General features: G+C 46.1%; 1 protein-coding gene across 4 annotated transcripts in view; it reads left to right on the top strand.

Moving 5' to 3' along the window:
• The window catches only part of TMEM94 (transmembrane protein 94), a 182576-nt gene that overhangs the window by 27931 nt on the left and 141325 nt on the right, over nucleotides 1–13320 (top strand). For all 4 annotated transcript variants that reach the window (XM_063960629.1, XM_063960630.1, XM_063960631.1 and 1 more), the window contains exons 2-5: nucleotides 344–415; nucleotides 520–633; nucleotides 2843–2967; nucleotides 10166–10302. In XM_063960629.1, the coding sequence (XP_063816699.1) occupies nucleotides 392–415; nucleotides 520–633; nucleotides 2843–2967; nucleotides 10166–10302 (400 nt within the window). In that variant the 5' untranslated portion in view covers nucleotides 344–391. The remainder of the gene's footprint in view (nucleotides 1–343; nucleotides 416–519; nucleotides 634–2842; nucleotides 2968–10165; nucleotides 10303–13320) is intronic.

Here is a 13320-nt window from a genome sequence, read left to right as displayed (position 1 = left end):
GTGTAGCTAGAAGCGTCACCAACCCGGCATATGCCGGGTTGTGACTGCTGATGGGAAAGGGACCGAGCACGGGTCGCAGCAGGGGGCAGCTCCCGTGTCAGGCTCCCGGCTGCGACCCGTGCTCGTAGGTGTAAAAGGGGTATAAAAGACGCACGTGCAGAAGAAAAAACAGTTTGCGTGAATATTGGAATAGCGGCTGTCTTATAACCAGGCCCTATCTGCCATAAAACACGGTTCTGTTAGTTTACTGTCTCTATATTGTAGTTTCTCATTTTGCTTTTGGTATAGTATAAGCAAATTCCGTATTATGCTGTTTTTATACCTAACACTTCCTTATGTTTAGGGGGTTGGAAGAAAGCCCGTACATGAGTGCCCTCAAGGGGTTTGTGCTATGGAACCAAACCAGAAGATCCAGGTACTGTAGCTGTTCAGACTTGTTGAGCATATGTAATTATCACTAGTGCTTTGTTAATTATCCTGTCTGGAGGCATTTGATTAAAATAATATGGTTCCCCTCAGGATGGTGTCAGGCCGTGCCTGGGACTCTCCACTCGCCAGGCTCTGACGCGGTTGCAGGAACAACTGTCATCTGCACTGAACTCCCACCAGCGGAACAGGGCAGTTTTATGGAAGGTGAGGTTATATTGGACAATACAGTGTCAGTACTCTCTTACTTGCACTATGGCTGTTCTTAAGGTGCCCATACACTAGACAATATTATGAGCGAGACAGAACCTTGTCAGCGCTTATATTATTTCTGGAGAAATCCTCACTCCTTGGCATGATATTGCTTCGGCTCAATGAAAAGGAAATGAGTACATATAGTGAAGTACAGTTTTTAATGACACACATCACATACAAAGCTAAAATTAAAATGTTAGGGCATTTCTATAGTATAAAAAATCTTTCCTATAAGAACATTTATCCACAGGAGGTCAGCAATGGCCACAATTACCGGAGGTGGTGTGAACCGTGTGAAAACAACAGTTCAAATAGCGTCTGATTAAGTGTGCTCGGATTCAACGCCACAGCCCGCATATGTCACTGCCGCCGGGTGTTGCTCCGCTCTGGCCCCCGTATGAATGTAAATCAGGTAATACGGGGGCCAGAGCGGAGCAACACCAAGCGGCGGTGACCTATGCGGGCTGTGGCGGTGGATCCGGACCACACTTAGATGCTATTTGAACTGTTTTCACACGGTTCTCACCACCTCAGGTAATTGGGGCCATTGCTGACCTCCTGTGGATAAATGTTCTTATAGGAAAGATTTTTTATACTATGGAAATGCCCTAACATTTAAATTTTAGCGTTGTATGTGTCATTAAAAACGGTACTTCACTATACTGTATATACTCCTTTCCTTTTCATTGAGGTGAAGCAATATCGTGCCAAGGAGTGAGGATTTCCAGAAATAATATAAGCGCTAACAAGGTTCTGTTTCACTATCTTTTTGTGTGCACTGTTGTTGGTGAAGGTGTGAGGGAACCTTCTTGTGGAATATAGAGCCGGGGTTGGCAGTTGTTTTGCTTACACCCAAAACTACCTATTCAATATACATTTAATATTATGAGCGATGTGGCCATTTCCGACAGATCGGAACTACAAATTGTTCATAATAGTGCAGATCGTTCAGTGTCTGTTAACGATCACGATGCGCAGTCCCGCTGGTCGTTGGTCGGAGCTTCTGATCTTCCCTGCTGCAGGGAAGATCTGAAGCTATAGCCAATGACAGCATGCTTCAGGATGTAGCCGCTCCCAGAACTTAAGATATATCTTATGGTGCCCATACACTTGTGAGATAATCTGTGCTATCCTGTGATTTCGACCTCATCTGTGAGAGAAATCGAAGGATTGTATGCACATTTTAGGTACCTTGAGACGCAATGCGCGGGCACTGCCGCTCGAATGTCGCGTTTCAAGATATTATGTGCTGCACTTAATATCTCTCGTATCGCAGTGTGATCGCATGTGGTTTAAAAGCACATGCAATATATTGCACTGCGATGTGCGATGGGCACCCGCCTCCCACTCGGCGGTGACGTGCTCATCACGTGATTACCATGCGATCTATTGCATGATTGCATGGTAATCACTTTGGCAATTCAGGTGCGATTTCATCGCACCTGAACTGCCGGTGCGATGCCCCGCCCCGCGATGTCGCGTCGTGGGACATCGCACAAGTGTATGGGCAGCATAAAAGATATATCATGTGTATTGTACTATATAGTTTGCCCAGGACTGCAGGGGAGCTGTGGGAGGAGTTCAAGAGAAATCATTAATGAGAAATCATCAATTACAGGTCATCTATTGTATGGGCACCTTTAGTTCTATCCTTGTGTGGTCACTGTTTGCTAGAGTATCAGCATCTACTGAACTGTATGATTTTTTTCACTTGGCCATGTTATTATGATGAGATATATTTATTTTTATTTCAATTTTATTTTAGGTGACCATTACTACACTGGTTAGAAAATGTTGGGTTGATAATATAGTAAATATTGCTTATTGTATCTAAAATAATGGAAAATTGTCACCAAAGCATTGATTTGATCTAGCATTTTCGGAAATCCTGTGTGTGTGTGTGTGTGTGTGTGTGTGTGTGTGTGTGTTTGTGTAGAAATGTTTTAAAACACACAACATTGCAATATATGTAATATCTGTCTTTGGAATTTGTGTCCCTCCATGAGTATCACCCTGCTTCCCAGTGACATGCTTACCCTATTTGACCTGCCTATTGGTAACTTTTTGTGTATAGTCATTGCACTGAAAGCTTTGCTGCTTTTCAGGCTTCTTTTCCCCAACCACAAGAATATGTTGATATATGTAGTTTTCTTTTCTAAAGGACTGGAGAGGAAGCTTCCTCCATCATGGTAACCGCAGCTCCTGCTTCCATTGGCCCGGGGCTGCGCTGATGTTGATTGCAACACTGCTACTTCTGTGTTGTTATGGCAGCCAGCCAGATGGAAGGTGAGCCCTGAATGCTTCATATCTGCTGTTCCATTCTTGCTTACACTTTTCATTCCACTATGCAAAGCAGCTGTTCCGTCAAGTATAATGTTACATAACTGTTCTGTGTGTCACTAAGCCTTACTTACAGAACTAGAAAATGAACACATTCAGAAGATATCTATAGATATGCTCAAAGTGCATCTTACCGAAACCGGCATATAAATACTTTGTTTTTCTGAACATTATGGCTCATAATTATCATTTTGCAATCTATCACTTATATCCATTATCCTCCTCTCACTTACTCTAACATACGGATATTGTATATTTTTAGTCTTCTCCGCAATACACAATGAAGAGAATCTGTCCATCTTTTGCACATGACATCAACTAGCATTATATGTAGATTGATTTGTTACATACCCTTGCAGAAGAAAATGTTAGTTTGTGAAATTTCTTATATTTTTGTCCCCACCCATCTCTCATTATTTCTATATATTGTGATGGTTTTTTTTTTAATGTGGGTGTATTTTATAGTAATCTGTATTTTTATGATTTGTATCAGTCTAACTATAACTAATGCGGGCCAAACATTTGTGGGGTGATTCCCTAATGCTCATCCAGCGAACAAAAATGCAAATTGGCAGACATCGATGATCTAGCGATGCATCATGGAAATCCAGCGTGTTATAAATCCCACCTCGCTGATTCTGAAAATGTTTTGGTCTGTATCAGCGAATTGAGGATTTCCCAAATTTTGGATTTCATAGATCTCCCAACTCTGACATTGGGAGAATTGGGAACTGCCCCGATTCTCTCCTGATCTATGGCCCCCATTATATAAAATGCCCCTTTGCCCATTTTGAAATATTGTTACATATTAGGGGGGTATCCTATTAGCTGCCATAATTTCTCTAACGTCCTAGTGGATGCTGGGGGCTCCGTAAGGACCATGGGGAATAGACGGGCTCCGCAGGAGACTGGGCACTCTAAGAAAGATTTAGTACTACTGGTGTGCACTGGCTCCTCCCTCTTTGCCCCTCCTCCAGACCTCAGTTAGAATCTGTGCCCGGCCAGAGCTGGGTGCTTTTAGTGGGCTCTCCTGAGCTTGCTAATAAGAAAGTATTTTAGTTAGGTTTTTATTTTCAGAGAGCTTCTGCTGGCAACAGACGCTCTGCTACGAGGGACTGAGGGGGAGAGAAGCAAACCTACTAACTGCGGCTAGGTTGCGCTTCTTAGGCCACTGGACACTATTAGCTCCAGAGGGTTCGAACACAGGATCTTAACCTTGGTCGTCCGTTCCCGGAGCCGCTCCGCCGTCCCCCTCGCAGAGCCAGAAGACAGAAGCCGGCAGAAGCAAGAAGACATCGAAATCGGCGGCAGAAGACTCCTGTCTTCACATGAGGTAGCGCACAGCACTGCAGCTGTGCGCCATTGCTCCCGCATTACACCCACACACTCCGGTCACTGTAGGGCGCAGGGGGAGGCGCCCTGGGCAGCAATTAAGTATCTCCTGGCAAAAGCAGCATATACACAGTTGGACACTGTTATATGCATGAGCCCCCGCCATTAATTTTACACAAAATCGCGGGAGAAGCCCGCCGCTGAGGGGGCGGGGCCTTCTTCCTCAGCACTCACCAGCGCCATTTTCTCTCCATAGATCCGCTGAGAGGAAGCTCCCCAGGCTCTCCCCTGCACGATAGAGAGGGTGAAAAAGAGAGGGGGGGGGCACATAAATTTGGCGTAAAAACAATATATACAGCAGCTACTGGGTTAACACTAAGTTACTATGTGATTCCTGGGTCATATAGCGCTGGGGTGTGTGCTGGCATACTCTCTCTCTGTCTCTCCAAAGGGCCTTGTGGGGGAACTGTCTTCAAGTAGAGCATCCCCTGTGTGTGTGGTGTGTCGGTACGTGTGTGTCGACATGTCTGAGGTAAAAGGCTCCCCTAAGGAGGGGAGAGAGCAAATATGTGTGTGAGAGGGTGTCTCCGTCGACAACGCCGACACCTGTTTGGATATGTGTAAGAGCTGAGGTGAATTTATTGCACAAAAGATTAGAGAACAGACAGGAAATCTACCCTTGTCTGTCCCTATGTCACAGAGACCTTCAGAGTCTCACAATGCTCACTATCCAAAATAATAAACACTGATATCGACACGGAGTTTGACTCCAGTGTCGACTACGATAATGCAAAGTTACAGCCAAGATGGCTGAAAGGTATTCAATATATGATTATTGTAATAAAAGATGATTTGCATATCACTGATGACTCATTTGTCCCTGACACAAGGGTACACATGTTAAGGGGAAGAAAGCTGAGGTAAATTTCCCTCCTCTCATGAGGAAAAAGAGCGGGAATCTCCAGACAAGAGACTGCAGCTTCCCACAAAAAAATTCTCAAGCAGTATTCTTTTCCCACTAGGGCCAGGATGTGATGGGAATCTTCCCCTAGGGTGTCCCGTTTGCACAGAAGGTAGCACTAGCTATTCTCAGGGATCCTGCAGATAGCGTGCACATTCTAGTATACTACTCAGACCGGCGATTGTGTCGGCATGGGTTTATAGCGCTGTGGCAGCGTGGACAGGTACCTTATCAGCAGAGATTGAGACCCTAGTATGCATATATATATATAGATATATATATGTATATATATATAGATATATATATATATTAAAGATGCTGTCTTAAGTGATAGGTATATATATATATATATATATATATTAAACATGCCCAAAGAGACATGAGTATACTGGGTCCTAGAGTCAAAGCTATGTCGATTTCTGCTTGACGTGTCCTGTAGAATATGCAATGGACAGATGATGCCGACTTAAGAGGCATGTGGAAGGCTGAGGATTGTGTGGAGAAGGGTTCTCGGACCTGGTCTCCACAGCTATAGCTGGTAATTCTGATATTTTGCCTTATATTCCTGCACAGCCTAGGAAAGCACGACATTATCAAATGCGGCCTTTCAAATAAAGAAACAAGAAAGTCCGAGGTGCGTCCTTTCTTGCCAGAGGCGGGGTCAGAGGAAAGAAGCTGCACAACACAGCTAGTTCCCAGGAACAGAAGTCCTCCCCGGCCTCTACAAAAATCCACCGCATGACGCTGGGGCTCCACAGGCGGAGCTAGGCCCGGTGGGGGCACGCCTTCGTAAGTTCAGCCACAAGTGGGTTCACTCCCTGTTAGATCCCTGGGCAATAGATATTGTGTCTCAGGGATACAAGCTGGACTTTGAGAAGATGCCCCCTCACCGACGGCACTGCCGGCTTCCCCCCACGAGAGGGAAACAGTGTTAACTGCAATTCATAAATTGTATCTTCAACAGGTGGTGGTCAAGGTTCCCCTCCTTCAACAAGGAGGGGGTTATTATTCGACCATGTTGTAGTCCCGAAACCATACGGTTCGGTCGGACCCATATTGAATTTAAAATCCCTGAACATATCCCTGAACATATACCTGAAAGGGTTCAAGTTTAAGATGGAATCGCTAAGAGCGGTTATTGCAAGCCTGAAAGGGGGAGATTTTATGGTGACTCGGGACATAAAGGATGCATTCCTTCATGTCCCCATTTATCCACCTCATCAGGCGTACCTCAGAATTGCGGTACGGGATGGTCATTACCAATTTCAAACGTTGCCGTTTGGTCTCTCCACGGCCTTGAGAATATTCACCAAGGTAATGGCGGAAATGATGGTGCTCCTGCGGAAGCAAGGTGTCACTATTATCACGTACTTGGACGATCTCCTCATAAAAGTGAGATCAAGAGAGCAGTTGCTGAACAGCGTATCGCTTTCTCCGGAAGTGAAACGGCAACACGGCTGGATTCTATATATTCCAAAGTCGCAGTTGGTTCTTACAGCTCATCTGCCTCTCCTAGGCATGATCCTAGACACAGACCAGAAAAAGGTTTATCTCCCGATAGAGAGAGCTCAGGAGCTCGTGACACTGGTCAGGAATCTATTAAAACTAAAACAGGTGTCAGTGCTTCACTGCATTCGAGTCCTGGGAAGGAGGGTGGCATTATACGAGGCCATTCCCTTCGGCAGGTTTCATACCTTCCAATGGGACTTACTGGACAAGTGGTCCGGATCACATCTTCGGATGCATCGGTTAATCACCCTATCCCCCAGAGCAAGGGTGTCTCTCCTGTGGTGACTGCAGAGTGCTCACCTTCTCGAAGGTCGCAGATTCGGCATTCAGGACTGGGTCCTGGTGACCACGGATGCAAGCCTCCGAGGGTGGGGGGCAGTCACACAGGGAAGAAATTTCCAAGGGCTGTGGTCAAGGCAGGAGACTTGCCTTCACATCAATATCCTGGAACTAAGGGCCATATACAACGCCCTAAGTCAAGCGGAGACCCTGCTTCGAGACCAACCGGTCTGATACAGTCAGACAATATCACCGCAGTGGCTCATGTAAACCGCCAAGGCGGCACAAGGAGCAGGGTGGCGATGGTAGAAGCCACCAGAATTCTTCGCTGGGCGGAGAATCACGTAAGCACACTGTCAGCAGTGTTCATTCCGGGAGTGGACAACTGGGAAGCAGACTTCCTCAGCAGGCACGACCTCCACCCGGGAGAGTGGGGACTTCACCAAGAAGTCTTCACGCAGATTGCAAATCGACGGGAACTGCCACAGGTGGACATGATGGCATCCCGCCTCAACAAAAAGCTAAAAAGGTATTGCGCCAGGTCAAGGGACCCTCAGGCGATAGCTGTGGATGCACTAGTAACACCGTGGGTGTTCCAGTCGGTCTATGTGTTTCCTCCTCTTCCTCTCATACCAAAGGTGCTGAGAATTGTAAGAAAAAGAGGAGTGAGAACAATACTCATTGTTCCGGATTGACCAAGAAGGACTTGGTACCCGGAACTGCAAGAAATGCTCACAGAGGACCCATGGCCTCTGCCTCTCAGACAGGACCTGTTGCAACAAGGGCCCTGTCTGTTCCAAGACTTACCGCGGCTGCGTTTGACGGCATGGCGGTTGAACGCCGGATCCTAGCGGAAAAAGGCATTCCGGATGAAGTTATTCCTACGCTGATAAAGGCTAGGAAGGACGTGACAGCAAAGCATTATCACCGTATATGGCGAAAATATGTTGCTTGGTGTGAGGCCAGAAAGGCCCTACAGAAGAATTCCAGCTGGGTCGATTCCTGCACTTCCTACAGTCAGGAGTGACTATGGGCCTAAAATTAGGGTCCATAAAGGTCCAGATTTCGGCCCTATCCATTTTCTTTCAAAATGAACTGGCTTCACTGCCTGAGGTTCAGACGTTTGTTAAGGGAGTGCTGCATATTCAGCCCCCTTTTGTGCTACCAGTGGCACCTTGGGATCTTAACGTGGTGTTGGGTTTCCTAAAATCCCACTGGTTTGAGCCACTTAAGACTGTGGAGCTAAAGTATCTCACGTGGAAAGTGGTCATGCTGTTGGCCTTAACTTCGGCAAGGCGTGTGTCAGAATTGGCGGCTTTGTCATGTAGAAAGCCCCTATCTGGTTTTCCAGATGGACAGGGCAGAATTGCGGACTCGTCCGCAATTTCTGCCAAAGGTGATGTCATCTTTTCATTTGAACCAACCTATTGTGGTGCCTGCGGCTACTTGTGACTTGGAGGATTCCAAGTTGCTTGACGTAGTCCGGGCTTTGAAGATTTATGTAACCAGAGCGGCTGGAGTCAGGAAGACTGACTCGCTGTTTATCCTGTATGCATCCAACAAACTGGGTGCTCCTGCTTCAAAGCAAACTATTGCTCGCTGGATCTGTAACACGATTCAGCAGGCTCATTCTGCGGCTGGATTGCCGCATCCAAAATCAGTGAAAGCCCATTCCACAAGGAAGGTGGGCACTTCTTGGGCGGCTGCCCGAGGGGTCTCGGCATTACAGCTTTGCCGAGCTGCTACTTGGTCGGGTTCAAACACATTTGCAAAATTCTACAAGTTTGATACCCTGGCTGAGGAGGACCTTGTGTTTGCCCATTCGGTGCTGCAGAGTCATCCGCACTCTCCCGCCCGTTTGGGAGCTTTGGTATAATCCCCATGGTCCTTACGGAGTCCCCAGCATCCACTAGGACGTTAGAGAAAATAAGATTTTACTCACCGGTAAATCTATTTCTCGTAGTCCGTAGTGGATGCTGGGCGCCCGTCCCAAGTGCGGACTTTCTGCAATACGTGTATATAGTTATTGCTTAATAAAGGGTTATGTTATGTTGGCATCCATTGGTTGATGCTCTGTTGTTTGTTCATACTGTGAACTGGGTAAGTTTATCACAAGTTATACGGTGTGATTGGTGTGGCTGGTATGAGTCTTACCCTGGATTCCAAAATCCTTTCCTTGTAATGTCCGCTCTTCCGGGCACAGTTTCCTTAACTGAGGTCTGGAGGAGGGGCATAGAGGGAGGAGCCAGTGCACACCAGTAGTTCTAAATCTTTCTTAGAGTGCCCAGTCTCCTGCGGAGCCCGTCTATTCCCCATGGTCCTTACGGAGTCCCCAGCATCCACTACGGACTACGAGAAATAGATTTACCGGTGAGTAAAATCTTATTTTTTCTCCAGGAAACAATGAGCTGATAGCGAATTTTTTGACTGAAAGTCATTATCGGGCTATCCAATTGAAGCCTTTTTTTTGGGAAGAAAAATGTCCCATTTCAGCTGATAACGCCTGGGATCCGGGATAAGAATCCGGACCCATGAGTTATCCCGGCTCTGACGGCTGCTTATCGGGTATTATGCTACTAGTGCCATACATGCTGGCTATTGAGACTAATTGGAGAGCCCCCGGCGAAGCCATTAGCAACAGTAGATTACCGTGTCTAATTGGGTTGGGTATGCGTTACCGACTGCGGGATGGTTACCACAGGTTCTGTTTCCACTCTATGGGTGTCGCGGACACCCACGAGTGAGAATAGTCCCTGCTAGTCTGCATGCCGACTGCCTGGATTTAGAGGGGGGCGGGATGTAGCCAGCAGTAATGTGGCTCTCGGTTTCCTAACCGCCATCACATAACTACATCCCGTCTAATTGTATTCCACCCATAGTATTGATACTTTCTGAATGTTGTTTTGCTATGAAAACTAAAGTGAACGTTACACAAAACCTTCAATCTTATTGTTAAGTAATGTTACCAACATTCAGGAAGCTAGGTTCTCCTTGTTATGTCAGTGATGTATTTGTTTATATATTTATTTTTGCTGTTATTCATTGCTGATTGCTTTTTTGTAGTCAGGGCTCAGAGGTGGGCAATGCCTGCGCCCTGTTGCTGCTGCTTCTGCTTGACTTGTTCTTGACGAGGCGACAGGAGCTGCTCAAGGAAAGAGAGGTGGAAGGGAGACTGCAAAGAATCATTACACAGATTAATGGTAAATTATTCCCCAGATCTGTTGAGCTTGTGACTTCAGACTGAGTTATTCCAATAGGTTATTAGTACAATTGGGCTATCCAAAGGTTTGTATATCTCCAGCAAGTTAGGCTCTGATGAGGCAAACCAAGTGCAGTTTTGGTTGAATCAGATTGTGGAAAATCAAGTTTAAAAATGTGTTTTACTGTGATTGTGAAATGATAGCTCTAATATTGAATAAAGTAAATGTAAAGGTGGGTACACACTAGGCGATGTGCTCTACGAGCGATATCGCCTAGTGTTTCTCCCTCCCGGGCCGGGAGGTCGGCAGCAGTGCATACACACTGAGCGATATGACGACCATATCACGCTGCGGCTGGGTCGTTCAGGCATCTCTTGGACGACAGTCCAAATTGAGCTGCATGCAAGGCTAACAGCGAGGGTCATTCATGACCCGTGGGGCCGTGCAACGCTCGTCGTCTGAGGCATACACACTTGCCGAGAAAGTAAACGACAACGTTCCGGAAGGGTGAAAATGCGATGTTGTTTACTTTCTCGGCAAGTGTGTATGCACCTTAAGTGCCTTTTCAGTTCAATAAAATATATCAATATTTTGTAAAGAAGTACAGGTTGAGTATCCCATATCCAAATATTCCGAAATACGGAATATTCCGAAATACGGACTTTTTTGAATAAGAGTGAGATAGTGAAATCTTTGTTTTTTGATGACTCAATATACACAAACTTTGTTTAATACACAAAGTTATTAAAAATATTGTATTAAATGATGACCTTCAGGCTGTGTGTATAAGGTGTATATGAAACATAAATGAATTGTGTGAATGTACACAGACTTTGTTTAATGCACAAAGTTATAAAAAATATTGGCTAAAATTGCCTTCAGGCTGTGTGTATAAGGTGTATATGAAACATAAATGCATTCTGTGCTTAGATTTAGGTCCCATCACCATGATATCTCATTATGGTATGCAATTATTCCAAAATACGGAAAAATCTGATATCCAAAATACTTCTGGTCCCAAGCATTTTGGATAAGGGATACTCAACCTGTATAAAGACTCCACTTTAGTTGCTGCCTCAAGTAGCAAAACCGAGATATCCACCCTTGGCTGGGAGATACTTCTGTAAGTAACATTTTTCCTGGACCACTTAATCCTCCTCCTTCTGGCCTCACCAACTTTTATGTGTGCTACAATCCACTCATGGTTACAGGAATCCCTGGAGGCTAGATTCGGATAAGCTCTAGACAGGCCACAGTTGGCGAATGTCCAGTTTCCTCTTAGAACTGTGATTCATTTGATAATAAGTATGCGGTAAATAACTGCTTCAAAGAGCAGTGGTTGCAAGAAGTGCCATAATCTAAAATATAGCAAATTTAATAAGTATTTCTGCAGCGGGGTACACTGGTATTCCACAGGGAATAACATCGGGGTGTAGAGTAGGATCTTGATCCAAGGCACCAACAGGCTAAAAGCTTTGACTGTTCCCAAGATGCTCAGCGCCACCTCCTCTATAACCCCTCCTCCATGCACATGAGCACAGTTTGTAAGTTGGTGTCTGCAGTGCAGGCAGCTAACAGGCACGGCTGCTCCAGCTGCCCTAAGAAGAGCTATTTTAAAGAAGATAGAAGACTTCAAGGGCTGCAGCAGAGGCACTCTAGTGCTAGATATCATTCTGATATCTCCTGCTGCAGCTCCATCACCTCCCCCAGCGGCGCTGTATACTCCAGCGTCCCTGGTTGCCAGGTACTTACAGCCGAGGCTTCGGTTCTTCACCCAGGGCACACACACTAACCAAAGTTCTCTGGCATCGCGTGGCCGCACTCAGGGAGGAGGTAAGAGGGTCCCCCAGGCAAGACCCGCTGGAAATCGCGATCCGGTGCGGCCATTAGGAGGCGTGCTGCGCGCGCTGGCATGGACACTGTGGACGTACAGGGACCCCACTAGACCACCAGGGCAAGGGCACAGGTCGGATTAGGCTATAATCCATTTTATTAAAGGCCCGCAGCACCTGGTGGTGAAGTCCAGCAAGGGGATAAGGCTCTGGCCTGTAGCCCTTTCCCCAGCCCCTGGGCGCCATTTAGAGTAAATGTTCCCGCCCTGGAGCTGCATCTCTCTGTCTCCCTCACTGCCTGTCAGCGTTTGGGCGCCATTACACACATGCTGCGCTGATTCTGGGACTGCTGGGTGATACCTCCTCTGTAAAGCCGCCTGCTTCATCAGTGCTGTGCATTTACAGGACACTTAAGTATTCTACATGTCGTTTAGACAGTGTTAGTTAAGAACAAGTGCATACTTCAGGTTGTTTAGTACAAGTACCCTGTGATATTCATCCAGTATTTACTGTGCATTGATATATCTGTTTATATACATAGCCTTACTCAGTAATAGTATCGCTAGTACAGTGCAGTTTTATTGTTTGTCATAATTCCTGCATTGTACATGTGACTCTGTGTGTGTGCATATAGCTGCTGGGTGATCTCTACTCTGTGTATTTCACTCCTACTGCTATCCCTATATTCTGTAACCTGAGGAAGCTCTGTGCATCAAGGTTATTAGATAATATAGGTATTTCACAGGATATATGTATTTTGTATTTTTCTCTGTGTTTTTCATTCACATTTTACCTCAGAAATCCTCTGTTTGTACTGTCAAACTGCACAGGGGGTTTGTGTGAGGTATTCTATCTCCCGACATTGTACTGTGTCGCCCGTGGTTTACGCTTTCATATTATGTCCGCTACAGGGGGCGATGGGTCTGAGGCTGATTCCGCTGTGCGCGGCTATGATGTCCCAGATGCATTTGAGGATAACATGGCTGCGGAGGGGTCAGGTTTTGGGGGTTCTGTACCACCCAGTCAGTTTGTAACAACGGGGGCACATCAGGGTCCACCTTGGTCTGCCTTTTCTAACTTACTGACTACGCTGGTAACTAGACTTGCGCCCCCTATGGGACCTCCTGTGCATTATCAGCCTTATATGGTCCCTGCGGTTAATCACTCACCTGATTGGCTCTGCGCG

This window comes from Pseudophryne corroboree, chromosome 3 (genome assembly GCF_028390025.1).
Source record: "Pseudophryne corroboree isolate aPseCor3 chromosome 3, aPseCor3.hap2, whole genome shotgun sequence".
Taxonomy (NCBI): Eukaryota; Metazoa; Chordata; class Amphibia; order Anura; family Myobatrachidae; genus Pseudophryne; species Pseudophryne corroboree.
This window is presented reverse-complemented; position numbering and strand designations above follow the sequence as displayed.